Here is a 24,149-nt window from a genome sequence, read left to right as displayed (position 1 = left end):
AGGGTGGGAACTAGGCTGTTGGAAGAAGCCGGCGGCGGGTGGCCTGCGGCCGAGATGTCTGATCGCTGTAAGCCAACCGTGGCTGCCAGCTGGTCAATGCCGGGGGAGGGAGCTGGGCTCTGCCAAGCCAGCCAGTCTGCAGTGAGACGCAGCTCTGTAGGCACTGGGCCACCGGCCTGCCAGCTCCCTCCAGCTCCCTCGGAAGCTTTTGTGTTCATTTCCTTTCTGCTGGTTCCTCTGTTTGCTTGTAACTCATGACCAGCCCCAACAGGGGTCTCTGCAGAATGACGAGGGGCCAAGGAGTTTCAGAGAACCAGGAAACAGCAGACAGGGGGACTCAGAGCATGCTATTTCTAATAACAAAAGTAGTCTGAGTTTATTGTAGAAAATTTGGAAAATACAAACAGATTCTGAGTGAGAAATGAAAAACTGCTTGTAATGCCACCACCCAGAGAGAGCCCCCTGGGAACCTTTAGTAGAATTCAGTGTTTAGAAATACACTTTGGTATTGAGTTCATTACCAAATGAACTTTTGGTAATGTTCATTACCAGGATCAAGTTCTACGTATTTTTTCTTTAACCTATTTTTTAAACTTAATGATGATCATAGTACTAATAGCCAGCATTTATCAAGTAATTCATTAATGTGTGGGCACCCTAAGTCTGTTACAGTGAACCCGACGGGGTGGTTATTATCTTTGTGTAGGAAAACCAGGCTGACCGAGTTAAGTACCTGTCCAAGGTCACCCAGGTATTGAGAGACAGAACTGTTTGTATGATCCTATCAACAGTCATGCTGCATTGCCTCCTGACAACCAGAGTGTACATTTCCCCATGTCCTTGCATATTCTTTGAAAAGAGTTAAAAAAAAAAACCCTTTTGTTATGCATTTATGCCTTTTAATGACCTGATTAGACAGTGTGGATTTGTGAAAACACAGTTATTGATAGCTGCATAATATTCCATGTCATGGTTGTGCCCTAAGTTCTTTAACTAGTCCCATGATGTTGGGAAAGTAGGTTATTTCCTCACTTTCTCTCTCATAAATAACACTGCCCTGGCTCTCTTTGACCCAAGGGCTGAATTCTTGGGCACCCAGAGTGTCCGAATCAGAAAGGCGTCTTAGAGCTCCAAGCTCTGGTTCATTTCCAAATGAGACGTCGGAAATGCAGAGACAGGGGTAGGGGTTAGGGGGGTGGGAGGGTGGCTTGTCTGGGTCTGAGAGGCTGCGGTCACCTGCGCCGGGATGCTGCCCACTCTCTGGTCCAGTGTAGATGAGGAATATTGCCGCCATGGGGAGGGGGTTCTGGGGAGGGTGGTTGGGCGCGCAGGGGTGGGCAGTGGAGAAGGTGGTGGAGCTGATGGAATGCACTTGTGGCGTGGGGAGGTTCTGCTGTCAGGATATCTCTTCCCAGAGCAGTTGGCTGAGAGGGGATGGACCCAAAGGGCTGTTTTCCTCCCCTCTAGGCTACCCTTGGGGCTTCCCTGGTAGCTCAGATGGTAAAGCGTCTGCCTACAATGCGGGAGACCCGGGTTCAATTCCTGGGTTGGAAAGATCCCCTGGAGAAGGAAATGGCAACCCACTCCAGTACTCTTGCCTGGAAAATCCCATGGGCTGAGGAGCCTGGTAGGCTATAGTCCATGGGGTCACAAAGAGTCGGACGTGACTGAGCGACTTCACTTCACTTCAGGCTACCCTTGTGGGAGATCTGGGGCGAGTGTTTGGAATAAGGGAGGTGGGGAGATGTGTGGGGGACTGGGTGTGTGTCTGGGCAGTGCTGGCTGTTTGCAGAGGGGCCTTCTCAGCCCTTGTGCCCCCTCCTCCTCCCCCAGACCCCTCTGCTCCCCAGGACTTGGGGTCTGTGGCCCCTTCCCACCAACACAGCCGCAGCCTCTGCGCCCCGCACCCCTCCGGCAGCCAGTAAATGTGGCGAGTGCTGGGTTCCCAGCCAGGGCAGCTGTGGACAGTGGGGGGGGTGTGGAGACCGGGGCGGCCCCCTTCCCGGGTCTGGACTCTCCATTGTGTTGCCCCTCGGCTGTCCTGCCGCCCGGAGCCTGGCCCCGGCCCACATTCCTGTGGTGACGCTCCGGGTCTCCGGGCTGGAGCTGGTGAGCGTGAGGGGCATTGAGTTCTCACAGGACTGAGGGCCTTTTGGGGACGGGGGTGGGGTGGGGTGGGGGGGCTGGTGGGGATGGAGCCTCTGGGGGTCTAGAGGGCTCTGCTGAGACCATCCTGCTTCTGGGATCGGGTGTGAAGTCCCACTGTGTGTCACTGGACAAGTTACTTCACCTCTCTGAATGCTGTGTTGTAGGCTAATTCGCCACCTCCCTCTCTCATCCCCTTTCTGAGCCTCTGAGTCCACCTCTGTGAGATGGGAGAGTTGCACTTAGTGATCACTCAGGCCTGAAGGTGAGGTCTGGGCGGGGTGGGGGTGGGGGAATGTACCACAGTAATAGTTACAAATGGTTATGAAGTGCCGACTGTGTGCTGAGCAACATGAGTGGTTTTGGTGCATTATCTTACTTGATTCTCACAATGGCTCCATGAAAAATATATTATTATTTAAGCAAATAGAGGCTCAGAGAGGTTGAGTAACTTGCCCAGGGTCACCCAGCAAGTAAGCAGAGCTGGACTTGAACCCAAGTTCAAGAACCCAAAGTTGGTCCCCCAACCGTTGCTCACATGCCCTCTAGTCATAGGAGAGGGCAGCCTGAGCCTGGCTAATGTGGGGAAGGAAGCACGGGCAGAATTAATTATACTTGATTTTATTCTTAGTTTTTGCAGCATGATTAGCACTGCACAGGGTGCTGGGCTCCTGGCCCCCCGCCAGCTGACCTAATTTATGTGTCTGTTTCTGTAACTCGCCGTTCCTCCCCCCTCACCCAGCGTCTCCTTTTTTCTCTCTCTGTGCTCTCCCCTGCTGTGTGGCTTTGGCAAGCCCACTTAGGCTCTCTGGGCATGAATAGTCGCATCTGCAGCCTGGGTATAACTGTCTTGATGCTACTCCCCTCAGGAGTTCGGTGAGGCTTACATGAGATAAAGTCTTCAGAATTCATAATGGAAATGTTAACATACACCTAGCAATAATCCCAGCTACATTTCTTTATTCAGCTCCCAGTGTTGGGTCCTGTCCTTAAGCCTATTACATGCGTGATCCTCTTTGATCCTCACAGCACCCCTGAGAGTCACATACTGCAATTGTCATCCCCATTTTACAGATGAAAAAACTGAGGTGCCGAGAGATTCAGTGGCTTGCCTGATGTTCGATGGGTAGTGAGAGGAGGAGCTGATTCATTCTGGTTTAACCTCTGTGTTATCCTGTTTCTCTGGGCAGGCTCACGATGGGGGGTGGGAGGTGGTGGGGGTTGGACATGAGAGATCCTAGACTTCTGGTCTCCAAGGAAAGCTTGGCAGGAGAGTGGGGGCTGGAGGAAGGAGAAGCCTTGCCTTTCTGCCTGAACACGTCCCCTCTCTCCCAACCCCATGAGAGAGGGATGGTGGTGGAATTTTACCCACCCCAGTGGCTCTGAAACCCTATGGAGAGGATCAGGTAGGGGTGGAGGAGGGCCAGTGGCTGGCAGCTCATGTCACTGCTGGTCCCATCAGGGCAGGGAGCCTGAGTTACCTCTTTGGGTCAAGGCTGTGGGTCAGCATGAAGTCAGATGGTGACAAGGGGTAAGTGAGGAGAAATGGCAGGGGGTGTGTCCACTGGGAAAGGTGCCACGTCTCACCCTGGCGTGTGTGTGCTTGTATGTACCCCAGAGGGAAAGTGTGCGTGGTGTGCGCATGGTGCACGTGTGTGGAGGGGAGTGGGAGGCAGGTTCAGGGGCCTGTAGCTGGTTGTCGGTGGAGGGGGGGGGGGGAGGGTGGCACGTATGTGTGGTGCCGTGGGTGCCTCTTCAGGGACACATGGGTAGAGCTTGTGGGCAGTGGGTATTTGGGAGCATTTGGGGTGCTTGCCATGTGCCAGCGTGTGTATGGTGTGGGCAGGTGGTAGTTCTGAGCTGAGGTTGTCCAGGGGCTGTGTGGGTCACAGGTTTAGGAACTCTAGATGAGCAGCAGATTGGGGGCTACCTGGAAGGTTTGGAGGAAGGGCCCAGAGGCTGAGGACTCACGGTCATGTCTCAGTTCTAAACCCCAGGCTCAGTGCCTGCCTCTGCAAAGAGGGTATGATGAAGTTGTGGGAGGCGGTGCTGGCTGAAGGCAGTGGCACGGGTTAGAGTGCTTCCAAACCTGACCTGGGAGGGGGCCTCCACAAGGGTGGGCACTGGTCTCTAGAGCCCCTGAGGACCCTCAGTAGCTCGCCAGCAATCTCAGAGTTTCCCCTGATGCTGGGGGAGCCTCTGGGTGGGTGTCTTGGCTGGGACAGGTGGTGGCAGGAAGCAGAAGACGCAGGGGCTTCCGCAGTGGGCTGTGTGTGGGGGGTGTGAGGATGCAAGTGTAAAAAAAGGTTGTTTACAAGTCGTGAGGTTTGTGTCAGAGTCTGAGGGGTCACTGCCGTGGGGAATATGAATAGCAATGCTTGGTCATGGGGAGGGTCTGTGTGCGCCACCCATGTGGTTATGGGATCTTGCCGAGGTTGTGTGGGGTGTATTAGGTGAGGAGAGGGATGCAACTGTGTGTGTGTGTGTGTGTGTGTGTGTGTGTGTGTGTGTGCAGCTGGCGGGCAGCAAATGGGTGAGCCCGTGGTGGAATGTGCTAGGCTATTGTCTGTGAGTTGTGGGTACACAGGTTGGGGTCGGTAAATGTGGATCACGACTGTGTGTGAGCATCTGTGCTGGATGTGTGTGTGTGTGTGTGTGTGTGTGTGTGCATGCACGCATACAGGCACTCTTGTTTGGGATATGTTTATCAGGCATGGGAGGGTGTGTGGTTTACCTGGAAGGGACACAGTGAGGGTTGGGGGAGGCCGGCATTTGACTTGGGTGCTCTTTTAAGGGAATTGGTACAGATTATTATGCTAATTATGCATGGAATTATGCAAATAGAGAGGTCGTTTGGAGGTCAAAGGCTGTTTGTCATCACCCCCTCTGGTACTTGTGACTTCAGGCTTTCCCTGCTGTCTCCCGGGTTCTGTTCCCCACCCCCCCTCCTCTCTGCAGCCCTCGTAGCTTCAGCCACCGCCATCACCCCTATAGTGTTCCTGGGAGGGCCCTGTGAGCGCTGGTCCCACAGGGAGGGGGGCAGCTGGCACTTAGGTGTGGGGGTTGTGTGGGTAAGATGGAATCCTGCACCCCACCCCACCCCACAGGTCTCAGGTGTTCCAGGGTTAAGTTTCCTGGGGTGAACTCAGGGGTGCCTGGTTGTTGGCCGTCACTCCCTCTACCCCATCTGGGGGCTGCTCATTATTTGGAAAGAATGTTCTCTTGGATGCAGGTTTGGAAAATCACTGAGGTGGCCCCTTCCCCAGCTTTGTGTCTGATGAGCGTGAGGCTAAATTAAGATGTGAGAGAATTCTCTCCCTCCGCCTCCCACTCTTGCCTTCTTTCTCTTTCTCTGGAACACCCAGCCCTCCCTCCACTCCCTCCTCCCTGTCACCCCCTCCCCTCTGACCCCTGGCTTCCCTCTGTCCTTGCATCTCTGTCCCCATCCGGTGCCTCGCCCTCGCGTCCCTGTCATTCTCTCTGATCTTCCAGGATCTCTCTCTCTCCTGCTCCCCCCGCCCTCCTCCCCCCCACCCCCTGCATCTCTGTGGGGAGCTGGAGCTCCTGGTCCTTAGCATGGAGGAGATGGTTGTCATGGTAACGGTTGTCATGTCGATGGCTACTGAGCTGGGGATGAATAGTATCTAGGTGAGAGCTACCTGAGCGGAGGCTGACGGGTTCACAGGAGGTTCTGTACTTGTTTCTGAGCCTCAGAGCTGCACCGTGTGTGCCCGCATTTAGTGTTTGCCCCCCCACCCATGTATGTGCCTGTTTGCACCCAAAGGCATGCCAACACACGGTGCCTCTCTCTAGCTGCCTTTAGGTGAGCGTGTGTCAGGGTATCTCTGGGTATGTCATTTCAAGGCTCTGTGTGACTTTGCAGGGTGGGGGGTTTGAATTTGTGCAAGCCTTGCTGGGAGCAGGTTGTTAGGGGCTGCTGTGTGGTGCTGGTCACTGTGGAATCATGAGGACTTCCTATTTTGGCCCCCACCTTTACCCCAATTTGGGGGACCCTTGGGACCGCAGACTTCTTAGGCCCCTTCCTCCCAGCTAAAGGACTTTCAGCTTCCCTGAGCTGCTTGGAAGGATGGAGAGATAGTCCGGGCCCCACCCCTGTTCAGGCCCCATCATGCTGCATGTCTCTGGCTTTACACTGGTGGCCTAAGAATGGAGCAGAAAATCTCTAAGGGACCTTAGCCAAGGTGGGGTCGTAGAGGCTCTTGTGGGGGGGAGCACCTAGCCCCTTTCCTTTGGGTCCTAGGGGATTTATTCCTCTGGTAAGTGGGAGCAGAGATGGCAACTGGAGGTTGGATGGTAGCTGCTCTGAGCTCCTGAAATGTCTAAAACGGAGGAAGACCCGGCAATTAGTCACGGAGCAATTACTCTAATTGTTCCACTCCATGACTCACTGGTAGCAAGTAAATACTGATTAATTCATTACTTTGAGACTGTGTGTGTGTGTGTGTTGGGGGGGTGATGGGTAAGCTGGGGGAATCTCCTGGCTCCCCGCCCTGGCCTCCTGCCTGGCCGGGGTAGGGCTTTAGAGCAGGTGGTCGAGGCTCGGGGCCTGGAAGCCAGGATCGGGATCCTCTCTCTAGCTCCATAGGAACTCCAGGAAGGGGCTGTCAGGGGCGGGGTGTGAGAGGGTGAGCACAGGTTGTGATGCCGAGCTAGCCCCTCTCCTGCTCACATACCTTCCATGACTCCCTATGTCAGTCCAACAGTAGGGGTATTCAGACTCTGCGTCAGACCTGCTGAGTTCTGTTTTTATAACATTCTGACGTGCAGTCAGAATAAAATATGACCAGTTTCCAAGAGAAAAGTTGCCAGCCGAACTCTGAGAGCCTGTGATGGGGCTTCCCCAAACTCGACTCTGGCCTGTCCTACGCCCACCCCACCCCCACCTCCACTTCCCAGGAATTGCATCCTCCAACACCAAGCCCGTTCCTTACCAGATACTTGCTGATACCCACTGTGTGTCTGACACAGTCCTGCTCCATAAAGGTATAGTTTAGTGGGGGTGGGCACAGTCACAGAAGAAGTGTATACCCATGCCTGCCCAGCTCACAAGTGGTGAGAGATGTGAATTCAGAAGCACCGGATAGATGCTCTGAAAGCTCAGAGTAGGAGGGCTTCTCAGAAGAAGGGATGGGGAGTGAGTTAGCTTCTGGGAAGTTGGAAGATGAGAGGATGGGAGGGGAGAGTATTCCAGGTAGAGGGAACAGCATGAGTGAAAGAGGCAGGAGACACCAGGCAGGCATGTTCCAGGAGCAGATGGGGGCCGGGTGACTGGACTGCGGTGACTGCAGGAGTTCTGAGGGACCCTGGATGAGGCCCCCAGACCCAGCTCTGATGGCACAGGCTCTGCTTCCCCACCTTGGAGCCTTTGCTTATTCTGGTCCCCCTGCTTGAGATGCCTTGCTCTATTTCTTTTTTTTTTTTCTCTCTAGTTCGGTTGTTTAAGACTCAGGTGCTAATAACCCTCTATAGCTGAGCACCAGCTCATCTTTCTCTGAAAGCTCTCTGGGGGCAGGGACTGTGGCCAGGCTCAGTCTGAATTCAGGTTTACGCTCCTGTCTTCAATGTCCTTAGTGCTGGCTCTCAGGCCGGGGTTGCAATGGGGGGAGGGGGGGATGGTCTGGGCCCAGGAGCCACAACACCCCACCTTCCCAAATTCTGATTCTGGGAAGAGTCTTGGACCTGGAGGGCTGGACTCCCCTCATCCTGGCAGACCCCTAGGAGACCCTTGTGGCAGACATGGAAGTGGTATCCATGCCCTGAGCTGACTCTGGAGCTGACTTTATTTTGGGGAAGACCAGAACTAGGAACTACACTCCCTTCTCTCCCTCCCCCATTACCGAAGTTTCTTCCCTCCCAGAGCCCCAGCCCTCCCCAACACCTATGTCTGTCTGATGGGATAAATGGGCCTGCCTTTGGGATTTTGAGGTGTGAGGCACTGCATCCTTAGCAGAGTCCGGACCTCGTCACATCACGTGCTGTCTGGTGACCTGGGGGCAGTGGAGCCTCAGTCTTGCCGGCTGTGGAAGGGGGCAGATGGGGCTGCTCTGTGCTGAGAACCGGCTGCTTTGAGGCGCGCTCAGCACATACTTGCACACTGGTGCTCACAGCAACCTGCAAGGCAGGAAGTGGTGATCCGGCCTACCCCTGCTCTCTGTTTGCCTCTGAAGCCACGTCTGGTGCTGTCCCTCCACTGTCACTTAGCCCAGGAGAGGGTCGGTTGCTCCTCTGGGCCTGTCCAGGCCGCTGGCCTCGGGTGCTGAGCCCTGTGCCCACCTCTGCCCTCCGCAGGCCCAGCGCTGGCGCAGTGAGAACTTCGAGAGGCCCGTGGACCTCGAGGGCTCTGGGGATGACGACTCCTTCCCCGATGACGAGCTGGACGACCTCTACTCTGGGTCGGGCTCCGGTTGTAAGTACCCCCTTCCGTTTTCCTACATGTCATGTCAGCAGTGCCAGCCTCCCACCAGGGCCCCATCCGAGGCTTTGATGGCAAGGAAGAGGAGCCCTCGCAGGGCAGGCTCTCTTAAACGTGGGGTGGGGGAGGGAGCGGTCATTTATCTGCAGCTCCTGGGCCTTACGCATGTGACGGGCAGGCCGTCTTCCCCCGGGGTGGAACCAGAGCCCAGCACTCCCAGTTTCTCTGTCTCTACGTCTCTGTGTGCACTGTTTGGGTCTCCCTGCAGACCTCCAGCCTCTGTCAGGGAACAGAGACGCTTCTCAGTAACCCAGGTTTCATACTCTTGTGACCACTTGGAGGAATTTAGTGGTCAACGTTTCCGGTGTAGTGAGCAGAGGCCCATTTGATTGGCTCAACTTGGGTCACGTGGTCCCCTTCTGCCCAATCAGCGGTGGCCAAGGGCGGGGTTAGGACAGTGACGGAAAAACAGGCGGGGCCTCCAGTGGTGCCTGGGACCAATCAGTTCCATGGTCCCGCCCAGAAAGCCCAGTAGAGTAGCCTGAGATAAGGGAGGCATGCCAAGTTGAATCTCAGTTTCTCTACCTAATAGCTGTGCCGTCTCTAGCTGTTTTCCCTCTCCGAGTCTGTATTCTTATCTGTAAATGGTGATAAATTTGCCTTCTTTTCTGAGCCTCTGGGGGCTCTTCCCAGGTGGCAAGTGCTTAAGAACCTACCTACCAATTCAGGAGACGTTAAGAAAGGCTGGTTTGACCCCTGGGTGGGGAAGGTTCCCCGGAGGAGGGACCGGCAACCCACTCCAGTATCCTTGCCTGGAGAATCCCATGGACAGAGGAGCCTGGCGGGCTACACTCCACGGGGTCGCAAAGAGTCAGGCAGGACTGAAGCGACTTGGCACCCGCTCACGCACGCCAAGCCTCTGGAAGGCTTCAGTTTAAGACGTCAGGGCCTGGCACAGAGATGAAGCTCTGCAACTAGTAGTAAAAAGGGGTGTGTGTTGAGATTGGGGCCCTGGAGGGGACAGGCAGAGTCTAATGGAATAGTGGGGGTCTGTGTGCTTTGGAGCTGGCCACCTACAGTCCCTCGCCTCTAGTTTCCTCACTTTAGCCCATTCCTTTAAGCATCTTATAAGTTATAAATCTTGTGAGAATCTTCATAAAATCCATCCTGATGGGTGGTAACATCTCTACTTCCACACCTCTCAGGCTCCTCCCCACCCCTCCTCTGCCTGGTTCAGACCCTCCTGGGAGCTGGTGTGGCTTATCTCTCTCTCTCCTTATTTTCTGCCGAGGCCCTCCCTTCACTTGTCTGGGTTTGGAGTCCAGATTGCTCAAGCAGCCTCTGTGGGAGGGGCTTGTTCTCCTTCTTGCTGTCTGCTTGTGCCTCTGGGGGAACCTTGTTTGCCCACCATGGGTGCTCGGGTAGCTTGTAGGCATGTCTGACTCTTCCCAGAGTGCCACAGCCATCCTCCCCTCCCCTCCCCTCCCCTGCCTGTAACCTCCATCAAGATCTGAAGCCAGTAGGGCCTGAGTTGCCACTGCCTAGATTCAGTCTGCTAGAAAAGCTCCAGACTGGGTGGGCTGGAATAGTCAGGGAAGACTTCCTGGAAGAGGTGGTCCCTTAGAATTTTTGGCTAGGCAGAGAGGAACTGGGACGCATCACTAGCCATCAGTCAACTGGTAAGCTTTGACAAGACTGTGCCTTCCTCCTTTCCCTCCTCTTGTCTTGGGAAAATTATGCAAAGGGTGAGGGTTGGGAGCCTCCCATCTTGATGGCCGTTGCTGATCTGGGATCCTCATGCCCTCAAATCACCCAGCTTCCCAGCTCTCTCCTTCTCCCCCTGACCCCCTCAGACTTTGAGCAGGAGTCGGGCATTGAGACAGCCGTGCGGTTCAGCCCAGATGTCGCCCTGGCCATGTCCACCACCCCCGCGGTGCTGCCCACCATGGACATCCAGCCTGTGGGCACCCCGTTTGAAGAGCTCCCCTCTGAGCGCCCCACCCCGGAGCCGGCAACCAGCCCCCCACTGGTGACAGAGGTGCCAGAAGAACCCAGCCAGAGAGCCACCACCGTCTCCACCCCGATGGCCACCACCACTGCCACCACCACAGGGCCCCCGACGGTGGCCACAGTGCCCGCCACAGCGGCCACCGCCGCGCCCAGCGTCCCCGCGGCACCCCCGTCTGCGGCCACCACCTCTGTCGTAAGGACCACCGGCGTACGGAGGCTTCTGCCTCTGCCACTGACCACAGCAGCCACAGCCCGGGCCACTACCCCAGCGGTGCCCTCACCTCCCACCACGGTGGCTGTCTTGGACACAGAGGCCCCAACTCCCAGGCTGGTCAGCACAGCTACCTCCAGGCCAAGGGCCCTTCCCAGGCCGGCTACCACCCAGAAGCCTGACATCCCTGAGAAGAGCACGCTGCCCCTGGGGCCCACCGCCCCTGGACCCACGGAGGTGGCTCAGGTGAGCTGATGTGGAGGGGACAGGGAGTCAGAGCAGAGGAGGGTGGGTCGGGGCTCGGGGGGCAGGGGGTGGCGTGGGGAACAGGGTGGGAGGAGGAGGATGGAGCTGGACAGGGCTGAGATCTAGAAGGTTCTGGAGATGAGCCAGACAGGGAGCAGGAGGGTGAGAGAGGTGTGAGGCCAGGACTGGGGCTGAGTCACAGGATGAGGACAGAGGTCGAGATGGATGGGAATGGAAGAGGGACTGGGCCGGGGTCTTTAAATGTTAGGTTAAGACATTAATGGGGAAGGAACTGGGAGGATGGGAGTGTTAAAAGGGGAAGGGGCCAGGGGCCTGTGTGTTCTGGTTAAAAGCACAGACTCAGGAGCCCTGCAGCCAGGATTTTGGAATGCTTCCACCACCGTGTGACTTCAGGAAGTCACTGATCCTTTTTATACCTTTGTTTCCTTATCTGTGAAAAGGAGAAAAGAATAGAATGCAAATCACAGGGTTGTGAGAATTAAGTTTCCCAACAGAGCCAAGGTTCTTAGAGCAGTGCCTGGCAATACTAAACAAGCAAAAAGTTTCACTTTTGTTATCACCACCACCATCATCATCATCGTTGTTGTTATCCATCTGAGGGGGATTAAGAGCTGGGCCGTAGGAGAGGAATACTGCAGGTCACGTTCCTGGAGTGCTGCCTGGGTGGAGGCTCAGTGCTAGACACTTAGCTGTGCCACCATCTCCTCTTGCTCTCATGCCTACCCTATGGAGCGGGGTGGGCATTGCCATCATCCTCCCTTAAGGTGGGGCCACTTTCCAAGCCTTCACAGGCAGCAGTGGCAGAGTCAGGATTTGAACCTGGCAGTCAGCTCTAGGGTGTGTGTGTGTGTGTGTTTGGGGTGTTATGGGTGGGGTGTGTGTGTGTGTGTTTGGGGTGTTATGGATGGGGGTGGTAGTTCAGGGAAGAGGATGAGGATACCAGGAATGCCAGGATGGGGAGGGGGTCAAGGAAGTGGGAGAAGTAGACTGATCCTTGCTGGTGCTGCTGGGCAAGGAGGGGATGTAGTGACATTGACTGGGGTACTAAAGCCCTTTGCATCTGCCTCATGGAGGAGAACCCCCCAGGCTGTGGAGCTGCCTTTGGGTCAGCATCAGCCCGTCTGACTCCCCAGCCAGCCCCAGCAGGACACGGGCCCTGCTCTAGGCTCCTCTGTGCAGTTAGGGGAACCTGGTGTTTCACAGATGCTTGGCCAGGCGGGCTGGGGATGCAGTGCTGGGGCACTGAGAGCAGGTCGCTGGTGCAGCCTCTGTACATATGCGTGGCCTTTCCTCGGCCTGGACACCGGACCCATTCTCTCCATGCACACCTGTGAAGCAGCTCCATCCTTGTTGCGATCCCAGCTCTAGTTGGGATCCTGCCTCCAGATGCTGGGAGCCATCGAGATTTGTGGTGCTCTTGGACTGACCTTGGGGCTTCCCTGTGGCTCAGCTGGTAAAGATTCCGCCTGCAATGTGGGAGACCTGGGTTCGATCCCTGGGTTCCCTTGTAGCTCTGTTGGTAAAGAATCTGCCTGCAGTGCAGGAGACCCGGGTTCAATCCCTGGGTCGGGAAGATCCCCTGGAGAAGGAAATGGCAAACCCACTCCAGTATCCTTGCCTGGAAAATCTCATGGACAGCGGAGTCTGGTGGGCTGCAGTCCATTGGTTAGCAAAGAGTAGGGCATGATTGAGCAACTTACGCTTACTTACTGGACTGACCTTCAGGCTACAGGACTCACCCTTGCCTCAGGCACATGGATCGAGGATCAGGCCCAGATATTTAAACTCTGCACCCAGCTGTCCCCAGACAACAGTCCCTGATAGCAATCTGCTAAGGCAGCTACCAAGAAAGGCAGCTGGAGAAGGAAAGGATGGGATGGGTACCAGGATGTGGCCAGGATAACAGAGGTAGTGTAGTGTAGTGGTTAGGGACACATACTCTGGAGTCGGACAGATCTGCATTTTAGTTCTGCTTCTACCACTTACTAGCTGTGTGCCTTGGGCAAGTCACTTAACCTCTCTGAGCCTATTTCCTACTCTGTAATGTAGGGGTGCTAATACCTTCTTAATGGGAATATTGTGAGGGGAAAAGGCCCATGATGTGCTTAGCACAGTGCCTGGCCCATGGTGAGTGCTTAGTGAGTATCCCCCAGGGAAGTGGAGTGGGCAGTGGGCTAGTGTGCATGTGTGTATGGCTGCCCTGTGGCAGGGGTTCTGGGCCTGGCTCCTGGGCTCATGCTACCCTCCCTACAGACCCCAACTCCAGAGTCCTTCCTGACCACCATCCGGGATGAGCCAGAGATGCCAGTGAGCGGGGGACCCAGTGGGGACTTTGAGCTGTCGGAGGAAGAGACCACACAGCCAGACACAGCCAACGAGGTGGTGGCTGTGGGTGGGGCCGCTGCCAAGCCATCGCCTCCACCCGGGACGCTGCCCAAGGGTGCCCGCCCAGGCCCTGGCCTCCTGGACAATGCCATCGACTCAGGCAGCTCCGCGGCTCAGCTGCCCCAGAAGAGCATCCTGGAGCGGAAGGAGGTGCTTGTAGGTGAGACTTGAGGCCTGAGAGAAGGGGGCAGCTGGTGGGGCCTCAGTTTGCCCCCCCGGGAGCCCAGGAGGGAGGGTAGGGTGTGGGTTTCCTAGAAGCCTAGTTTTCTAGGAAGGGAAAGCTGGGGACTTGGGGACCCGGGGACCCACCCTCTAGTTCCTCTTCTGACCCTCTGATCCCAGACTTTGTTCTACCTCCTGCTCTTTCCTCAGCACCCTCTGACCTCTTCTCAGACTCTGCCCTTTACCTCTGCTTCCCTGGGCCATGCTTGTTTATCCCTCCTGGACCTTATCCCCTGGACCCTAATCTAGGGCCTCATCCTTGGCTTGATCTGCTCCCACCCTTGATACCAGCCCCAAGGACCTGCCCTTGGCCTTCTCTCCTGAAGTCTCTGGATTTGTGGTCCAAACCCTGTTCCCCACTTATGAGCAGCGTGGCCTTGGGAAGGTCCTTCACCTTTCCAGGCATGCTTTTTCCTCATCTGCGAAATGGGGGTTATCATTTTGCTCTTAATCAATCTCAGCGCACGTGTGTTCATGTTAACTGTTCCGCAGTTGGGATGTGTCCTAGTTTAGATGGCAGAGTTTTTTCTTTCCTAAGGGTATATAAAATACTGGAGCATCTTCTTATTGATGGCATCTCACATTTGATGAGGACCGTAGCACGGCACCTCCCTAGTAGCACTGTATGAAGATTCCACGTGTTCATACGATTAGAACAGATGACTAGAACAGTGCCAGGCTGTGGCGAGGAGCATCAGTGGCAGCCAGTGCTCGTGTTTTAGCATTGACTCCAAACTTCACTCCGACTCTGGTCTCAAGTTTGAGCTTCCCGGCTCCCTCCCAGCTCTTGCTTCTACCTTCAAGGACCCTCTGCCCTTTCCTCAGGCTCTAAGGTTGTCTTGCCCTTCCTGTGGCCTTGACCTTTGCCCTCTTCCTCCGCAGCTGTGATCGTGGGCGGGGTTGTAGGCGCCCTCTTTGCTGCCTTCCTGGTCACCCTGCTCATCTACCGCATGAAGAAGAAGGACGAGGGCAGCTACACGCTGGAGGAGCCCAAGCAGGCGAGCGTCACATACCAGAAGCCTGACAAGCAAGAGGAGTTCTACGCCTAGCGGAGCCAGAGTGCCTCCCTGTAGCCTCAGCGCCACCCCTATGTCCAGTCCCTGGCCTGGCATCCCCAGCCCCTGCCTGGGACTGGGCCTGGGAGACATCCTGGCCCCACTTCATCTCTGCCACCCTCCCAAGGTCTGCCCAGACTGCCAGCCTCACGCAGCTCTTCCCCAAGGGACAGGGGGCACTGCCGTCTGCTCCAGACTGTACCCTTATGAGCTCATCACTTGTTCCACATAGTCCTCCCCCAGCCACCAGCTTGGAGCTTTAGGACCTCACATCAGATGGACAGGAGGAAGGGAACTCCTGATTGGCTGGTGGACGAAGGGGTGGGACTTCAGCCCCAACCTGGCCCCACAGGGCTGGCTGAGGTTTCGTTTTGGAGGCAGAGAGGCACTCGGGCTGGTTTCTAGGACAAGCGTTTGGCAAGCCCAGCCCTTGAAATCACTGGGACACTACACCCTGTTGCCCCTGTCCCAGGCTCACTCTCTGCCTGGGTGAGACGTTACCCCTCACCCACCAGCCTGTTTTGTCCTGGCCCCTCTGGGGTTATGGGGTCATTTTCCCTCACCTCTGCTCAATGCACATGCACCCACAGGCTTCACTTCCTTCCTGGCCTGCCTCAGCTTCCTGAGAGTGCTCCGGCAGCCACTGGTGAGGAGGGGTCTGCATCTCCTTCCTTCTAGTGGATTCTGCACAGACACCGTCTCTCACATGGTTACACGTATTGTCACACACAAAGAGAAAAGCACGCAATGACAAAACCACACACGATCTTGACCACCTAGCTAATCCAGATATGTCACAGACACACACATTCTTCCAAAGATGTTTATTCTCATGTTTCTTATGTGCCCCCCTGCCCCAAATGCTTATGACAATGCAAGTCACTAATCATCATAACCTAATGGTAATGGTGTGGCCTGCCTCTCTCTCTGCCATCTCGCCACCCCTACTCCTGCCCACCCACATACACTCCAACACCACACGTGTTGCCTCCAGCTTTCAGGCTCACTGGGGAGGGTGCAATTAGGCCGAAACAATCAGCCCATATTGGGTCCCTGAGTTGCCCCGTCACGCTCAGCCTTCACGACTCCTCACCAACCACATAGCCACCAAACCCCAGCGAGTCAGATGCAATCCCACATGGGTGCACAATCTCACCCACACCCACTCAGCCCTGCTGTCACGCTTGGACACTTGCCTTTCCTGGAATTAAGTGCAGTGTGGGGGACATGGCCACAAGCCCCCTCAGGGCCTTGCACACCTGCTGAACCTGGCTTCACCTTACCTGCTCCCTCCCCTCTGTAGCCTGCAAAGGGCTTGGTTGGGGGCAAGTTCCCCACTTGCTGAGGAAGGCAGGCTGGTTCCTGGAATTCAGTCTTGGGCTGGAGAGGGGGCTTGGGTCTCCCAGGACCAAAGGCTCCTGGTGGGGAGGGGGCATGTGGTGAGGCTCCTGGTCTCCTTCCATCCTCCTCTTGCTCTGAGCTAGGGGGTCGACTCTGCCTCCCAGGACACAAGTCTCCAAAGTGCCTGTGAGGGTGGGCCTGGCGCCTGGGCCCTCTGCACCCTCTCCCTTTGGCCTCACCAGGCCCACCTCAGCCCCACCCCTGGGCCTTCTTGGGGACGTTCCGGTGGACCTGTGCCCATGCATTTGGCCAGACAACCTGGTGTTTCTCCTGGCTGCAGCTAGAAGCAGTCCATCCAGACACTGTCCCTGGCTGAGGGCTGAGGACAGGCGGGGTTGGGGATATTCCAGGCCCCAGCCCGCCTCCCTCTTCTTTGTTACCCTTCAAATGGGGCCACTTCTGTAGATATTTTAAACGTGGGGTCACAAATCTCCCATGGGGGCTGTGCTTTGAGAGGGGTCTTGGAGCCACGGGATGTGGTCTGCATTGTGGGTGGCTGGAGCTTACCCCTCCACCCCTTGCCCACAACCCTGGTTAAAGTCAGAAAGCCGGGTTTTATTTCTGTTCCCTTTTGAAGACTGGCTGGCAGGAGGCTTCTGCAGGGTGAGGGCTGGGGGTGCCAGAGGTGTTGAGGGTGAGGTTCCAAGGAGCTCCCACAGCCTGTCTTTTCCATCGTCTTCCCAGGCTTAGGCTCCGGGAGGCCTATAGGCCACCTTGGCAAGTCCTGGAGGCTTGTGAGGAGCCCACCTGGTCCGAGTCTTTTCGGGGCAGGAGCAGGGGGAGGCATCCTAGGCTCACAATCTGTTGGAAGTGACCTGGCCTCGGTCGTTCCTGGAGCGGAAGGGCTGGGGGACGAGGGAGACCAAAGCCGGCCCCAGCCTCCCCTCCCTCTACCCTGCCCCTTGGCAGGCTGCTGTCTTGGGGCAGCAGCTCTGGTGAGAAGGCCTGGGCAGGCCGAGGCTGAGAAGCTAGGGAGCATGGCGGAGAGAGGATTTGGACCATCCAGGGATGCTGGGACCGGGGTAGGAGGCCCAGCAGTGGGGGGTGGCCTCTGCACAGCCTCTGGCCGGGGCGGGGTCCAGCACAGGATGGCTGAGCAGGGCCTGGGCTGGCTGGAGTGGGCTCAAAGGGGCTGCATGGGTCCAGCCTGACCCCAGCAGGCCTGACTCCTCACCTTCTGTGGGCCGGCCTCTAACCTGGGGCCTGGCTTTGCCACCCGCCGCCCGATGCCTCTTCTCTGCATCCTTAGCGTTGGAGAGAAGAGACTGAGGGCTTCATTCATTGAGCCCTGGCCCCGAGACAAATGTCCAGGCTTAATCTTCATGAGGCTTAAAAGCAGTCCAAGTCCAGCATAGTGATCTGAGAGCAGGCGGTGAAAAGGATGAGCTGGATGTGAGTGCCCACCTCAACCTGCCTGGACACAGGGTGTGATGCATGCAGGGCCTGCCCAAATATGTCCCCAGGCACCTGGTGCTCCTGGGGAGGTGTCCTGCAGGGCCTAGTGTTTCCAGGAAACACGGCCGATTCCAAAAGAAGAGGGGCTTGTGTGCTTGACAGCCTCTCTGGGGCCTCAGCTGCCAGAGAGGACAAGGCGGGCCGGGGTCACCCCCCACCCCCAACTGTGACTTCTAGAGCCCAGGCTCTATCTCCCTAGGGATCGAGAGGTGTACCTCCCCAGAAGGGTCGGTCCCCTCGATATGAAGCAGACGGGTGATCACTGGGGCCCAGGCCGGGCAGGTCGGTGGGCAGTGGCTTGGGGTGCTCAGGCCAGACCCACCTGGGGTTGGCAAAGCCATCTGTTCAGGCCTCCAGGCTGGGGCCCTGGGCACAGGGAGCAGACGCATCTCTGCCTCAAAGGGCAGAAGGGGCCACCACCTCCTTGGCGCTCCTGAATTCCTTCTCCTGCCAGCCACCACCCTGGACTTGCTTCCCCAGGCCTCTTGCCTGTAAATAGAAGCCCACAAACTGTGTACAGATTTACGGAGGTGCTGAGGCTGGGCCCCAGAGTCGCCATCAAAGGGCTCGTGGCTCCAGCATCCCCCGGGTGCCCAGCAGGCAGCTCAGCGCGGTGGCCCCAGTGTGGTGAATGCATGTAAATATTTTTCGTAGGCAGTGCGGCTCCAGAGAGCCCCCTGAAGACTGTGTCCACCCCCCCACCCCCGCCTCCCGCCACGTCCTTTCTCCTGTACAGATCCTCCAAGAACCCAGCCTGGGGCGGGGGGAACTTGTCCTTCCCTCCCCCAGGCCGCCTTTGCCCCTTCTTCCCCTTAACCTGTTTATTAACCATACCTGTCCCGAGTTCATGGCCAAAACTTTCAGTAGGAAAAAGCGGTGGAAAAAGACTGGAAAAAGAAACCAAGGCACCTGTCCCACTGTGGGTGCTTACCTGTCCCAGCGTTGTGAAGGAACTGTTTCTTTTTTTTTTAACACTTCCCGTGCTGTGCCCATTTATAAGAGGAAATAAAATTAAGCTGAAATGATGCATTGTGGTCAGAGTGTGAGATAATCATGGAGGTTATTTGGGGAGGGGCAGTCCGTGGCCCCACTTGGGTCTCAGCCACATCCCCCTTTAAAGGAAATTGAGAAGCAAGCAGAGAAAATTGAACGACAACCCCTCTTGGGAACCATTATGGCAACAGCTGCTCTTGCTTTAGAGTGTTCAGGAAACCACGGAGCTGACTGCGGCCAGGCTGAATGGGGGCTGCGGTTGGACAGAGGCCAGGACGTGGTGGCGTTGGGGGCTCTGTGGTCCACCCTCGGGGGAAGAACTGGTTTCAGGCCACAAGGAGAGAAATCTGGAGCTGCAGAATATTGGAATCCGTTGTCTGAGGTGAGATGTCTTGAGGTTCTGAAAGGCCTGGTTTCAAACCCAGGTGACGTTTCCTAATTCTGACTTAGCCTGAGCCTTAGCTTGGCCTGAGCCTCAGTGTTCTCACCTGAGAAATGGGATAAGCATTAACGACACCCCCCCCCAAAATGGAAGGTAGTGGGATTATGAGAGGAGGAACATTTAGCAGAGGGCCTGGAACTATCAGCTCACAGGGTCTTGGATAATGGCATTGGAATAGAACAGAACCCCGGGCTGGGAGGAGTTCTGGGGCCTGGGAGCCTGGATGGCCTCCTGGGGTTGCAGGGTCATGGAGCTGGGAGGGCGTCAAGAGTCAGCCTTGGGCTCCTCAGGGTAGAAATCCTTTCTTCAGCACCTCTTGGGGGATTTCCCTGCACTGCCTGCATACCTCTTGTAACAGGGGCTTGGTGCATCCTGGAGACTCTGCCTGTTGAGAAGTCCTTCTTTATTTTTAGCCAAAATCTGCATCTCCTGTGTTTCCTTTCTCTGCCCCCTCACCATGAGATAGCCCCAGGCATGAGTGTCAGGGTCAAAACCTTTCCTCCTCCAAAGGAGTCCTCTGCATGTCCTCCAGAGATTTACTCCTCTTGCAGGGGGATGTGCATACGGGGCCCTGGTGGTTCTGGGGTGGGTTAGAGGCTGAGGCCCCTGGATTTGGTTCAAGATCCTACCAATTGCACCTTTCTCTTTCACTCAAGTGCCTTGAGTGCCTCCCTGTGCCATCCTGGGGAGCACTTACAAATATGGGGGCGAGAGCCAATAACCAGGGTCTCATAACTGTGTAATGATGCTGGTCTGGGGGGGTCTTTCCTGCTCAGCCACCATCTCCAACCACCCCCCGCCAAGCATCCCTCTTACTGCCAGACAGTTCAGGATCAGAGCTCCAAGGCCCGGTCTTCACTTTGGGACCTCAGACCACATGGCCCCTGAGAGTCTTGGGCGGCGTGGTTGTGAATTGGGGTGAAGGAGCCAGCGATGTCACTTTAGGGTCTTACAGAGGACTGGGCCCCAGTTTGAAGCTCGTTATGATGTGAGGGGTTGGTTTGCCATAATTCAAGTCCCAGCTCCTGATGTGGTCCCTCCTCCAGGAAGCTTTGGGAAGTGGGTTCCATCTTCCCTGAGTTCCTATAGTCTAGAGTTATCTCCCCTCCTGCAGGCACCCCCTCACCTTCTTACTTGAATTCGAGTGGCATGCATCATGTTGCATTCTCAGAGTCTGATCCTGAGGCCGAGAACACCCAGCTGTGAGCACCTGGGCACAGTGCTCTTCCTCTCTCAGCCTGTTTCCTCACAAGTAAATGTGAACAAGAAGGTTGGTATTTGGAGACCCCTGTGAGGATTAAATGAGATAACATTGAAAGCAAGTAGCATGGAGCTCGTCTGCCCTATGTGACTGCCAGCTGCGGGACTTCAGTTCCTCTTTGTATGGTCAGTCTTTAATAGGCAAACCTCTATTCAAACGTGAACTCTGCCACTGACTAGCTCCGGGACCTTGGGCAGCTTATTCAAACCCACAATGCTCAGTCTCCTCACCTGTAAAATGGGGACAGTAGCAGTGCCTGCCTCACAGGCATGGTGCTCAGAGCCATGCCTGACACACAGTAGATGCTGTGTGACTGCGGGCCATTATTCATGCTGCTGTTGCTGCTGTCATTATTATTGTCATTATCTGCCGAGTCCAGCCTGCTGCCTGTCGAATGAATAAATGACATGGAATCTGGGTGGGAATAAAAATATTGGTGTCAGCTCTGGAGTAAACGATGATTTAGGCTGAGGTTTATTCGAGCTGAGGCTGACACCTGGAAATCATCCACATAGAATGTACAGATGGGCTGGGAGTTGCTGAGACTTGGAGCATTTCTCTCAGGGCCCCCTGGTCCAGGGATGAGCAACGAACAGAGGGGGAAGGAGGAAGAATAGCTGATTGTTTCCTGAAACCCAAGAGGTCACAGCTGCTTGCCAAGCTGCCCCAAGAACAGAGCGTGCTCAGCTTCCGAGGGCCGCCCACCCTGTCTCTGCCGGCTTAAGGGTGCGCTTGGGGCAGACCGAGGGTCCAGATTTATCATGGGGGCCTTATTTGCACTCAGGGAGGAAGGAGGCTGGGCCAGAGCAGACAGCAGAAAGGGTGGAGTGAGGCACCGGCTGCCAGGCACCCTGAGACCGGCCCTTCTCATGTTAACTCATTCTAGCCTCATGCAGTTCTGGTCTCCTGGCTGGTTTTTTTTTTTTTTTTTGCAAATGAAGAAACTGCAAGTTTACAGAAACCTGAGGCCATAAAGCTATTAAAGTGTGCAGTGGGATTCGAGTCTGAGTCTCCACATGGAGTCAGTGTTCTTACAATTCCACCCGCCCTTTCCTCCCTCCACTGTGTGAGCGTGGGCAGGCTACTAAGCTTCTCTGGATCTCAGCTATATCATCAGAAAAACAGAAGCACAGGGTATTGAAAGGCTCAAAAGATACATTAACACATGACAACTGTGGGTGCCTTGCAAGAGTCACAGCCCATTTGCGGACATAATCTCAGTTCTTGGAGAGAATGATCCCCTTGCTTAACAGATAAAGATGTTGGCCCTGTGAGCAGAGTCCACACTGTGGGACTCTTCTATAGGACAAATGACCCAGCTTCTTCAACAAATAAAAATTGCAAGGAAGGGGAAAGGAAGAGATGGAGAGGGACTTTATAGATAAGCCTAAAAGGCATGTTAACCAAACCATGTGGGAACTTGATTCAAATCCTGATTCAACAAATTCTATTAAAAAAAAAAAAGTTAATTATGGGGCAAGTGGAAATTTGTATATTGAATGAATATTTGTCATAAGGGGATCACTGTCAGTGTTCTTAGAAGTGATAATGGCCCTGCAGTTATGTTTTTTAAAAAGAGTCTTTATCTTTAGACAGACTAAAATTTGGCAGAGGAAGTGATTGGATGTCTGGAATTGGCTGAAAAAATATGGGGGAGGAGTGGGTGAGAGAGCCGAGGATGTAAAACAGGACTTGAGTTGATAATTGTACAGTTGAGTAGCAGGCTACATAGGGGGCTCACTAAATTATTCTGTCAACTCTAAGTTTAAATGTTAAATTCTTCATAATAAAATATTAAAAAAGGAATTGATTCCCAGGGGGCATTAAGACTTGCCAGGGGGTCACACTCCCCGGTGGAAATGCAGAGCTGGATCTTCTGACTCCAAGTCCAGCCCCCTGGCCCTCACCCATCCCAGAGACTCCTGCAATGTAACATTTTCCCCGGCTTGATGTCTTCCACTTCCAGATGGCCAGATCCTTTAGGGGCCCCACCCCCTCCTCTTTTATGGAAATTGACTCTCATGAATTTGACTGTGATGAAGGAATTCCATGAAACTGTGATGAGAGACTCAGCTTCAGCTACCCCTTCCTCCAGTGGTGCTTGCCTTCTGCCAGAGGGAGTAACAGAAACGGCCCTTCCTGATGGATGGTGTATTGTAGCTCATGAAGTACTTTGCAGGGGATCCTTGGCGTTGCTTACTGTTCACACCAGTCTCAGGGGATGGGATGGTTGGGAATGACTCCGCCCACATTGAAGGACTTTGGATTTGGTCATTTCTCCCCATTTTCAAGGCTCAGACCAAGTCTAGACCTTTACTATACCTTGCTGGAAATCCTGAGACTGGAGAGAAGTCGGTTCTCCATCAGCCTCAGTGAGTTCCTCCTGGCTTGTCCTGGAGTCTTGGCTTCCTCTTCTGCATAATGGACACAGTGAAGGCCCCTGCAGTGTTTGTGGGGATCCAATGAGGAGGCAGATCTAGGTGTTCAACACAATGACTGACACACAGTAGGTGCACAACAGTAAGACTGATGGTCTTTATAGTAATAACAATCACAGAACACATAGATTGTACTTACCATGTGCTGGGCATGAGCTAAGCACTTTTAAAAGTGTATGGCATTTAGAAAAGTGGCAAATGGCACCTAGTAAGTACTATGCAGGTGTTTATTAAATATGAAAAGGCAAAAAGATATGACACTGAAAGATGAACCCCCCAGGTCGGTAGGTGTGAAATGATGCTACTGGAGAAAAGTGGAGAAATAACTCCAGAAAGAATGAAGAGTGGTGACAAAGCAAAAGCAACGCCCAGTTGTGGATGTGATTAATGTTGGAGATAAAGTCCGATGCTGTAAAGAACAACATTGCATAGGAACCTGGAATGCTAGGTCCATGAATCAAGATAAATTGAAAGGGGTCAAACAGGAGATGGCAAGAGTGAACATCGACATTTTAGGTATCAGTGAACTAAAATGGATCGGAATGGGCAAATTTAATTCAGATGACCATTATATCTACTGCTGTGGGCAACAATCCTTAGAAGAAATGTAGTAGCCCTCATAGGCAGCAAGAGTCTGCAGTACTTGGGTGTAATCTCAAAAACAACAGAATGATCTCTGTTCGTTTCCAAGGCAAACCATTCAATATCACAGTAATCCAAGTCTATGCCCTAACCACTAATGCTGAAGAAGCTGAAGTTGAATGGTTCTATGAAGAACTACAAGACCTTCTAGAACTAATGCTACAAAAAGATGTTTTTTCTTCATTATAGGGGACTGGAATGCAAAAGTAGGAAGTCAAGAGATACCTGGAGTGACAGGCAAGTTTGGCCTTGGAGTACAAAATGAAGCAGGGCAAAGTCTAACTGAGTTTTGCCAAGAGAACGCACTGGGCATGGCAAACACCCTCTTCCAACAACACAAGAGAAGACTCTATGCATAGCCATCACCAGATAGTCAATACTGAAATCAAATTGATTATATTCTGATGTGAGGAACTGAGTCATTGGAAAAGACCCTGATGCTGGGAAAGATTGAAGGCAGGAGGAGAAGGGGATGACAGCAGATGAGATGGTTGGATGGCATCACTGGCTCGATGGACAGGAGTTTGAGCAAGCTCTGGGAGTTGGTGATGGACAGGGAAGCCTGGCGTGCTGCAGTCCATGGGGTCACAAAGAGTTGGACACAACTGAGTGACTGAACTGATCTGAATTTTGTGTTATTAGCATATTTAATGCAATGGATGAATTGTTTCCCCACCCCCCTGTACAATTCATATGCTGAAGCCTTAACCCCCAAAGTGACTGTATTTGGAGATGGGGGCCTCTAGGTTATTAAGATTAAATGAGGTCATAAGAGGAAGGCCCTGGTCC

General features: G+C 54.5%; 1 protein-coding gene across 1 annotated transcript in view; it reads left to right on the top strand.

The window, feature by feature from the left end:
* The window catches only part of SDC3 (syndecan 3), a 42,224-nt gene extending 23,613 nt beyond the window's left edge, over nucleotides 1-18,611 (top strand). The window contains exons 3-6 of the mRNA XM_070458454.1: nucleotides 8,455-8,572; nucleotides 10,432-11,045; nucleotides 13,320-13,611; nucleotides 14,556-18,611. Of these exons, the coding sequence (XP_070314555.1) occupies nucleotides 8,455-8,572; nucleotides 10,432-11,045; nucleotides 13,320-13,611; nucleotides 14,556-14,722 (1,191 nt within the window). The 3' untranslated portion in view covers nucleotides 14,723-18,611. The remainder of the gene's footprint in view (nucleotides 1-8,454; nucleotides 8,573-10,431; nucleotides 11,046-13,319; nucleotides 13,612-14,555) is intronic.
* Nucleotides 18,612-24,149: the final 5,538 nt, after the last annotated feature.

This window comes from Odocoileus virginianus, chromosome 30 (assembly GCF_023699985.2).
Source record: "Odocoileus virginianus isolate 20LAN1187 ecotype Illinois chromosome 30, Ovbor_1.2, whole genome shotgun sequence".
NCBI classification, from domain to species: Eukaryota; Metazoa; Chordata; class Mammalia; order Artiodactyla; family Cervidae; genus Odocoileus; species Odocoileus virginianus.
The sequence above is the reverse complement of the archived record's forward strand: the minus strand, read 5'-3'. Positions and strand labels throughout refer to the sequence as shown.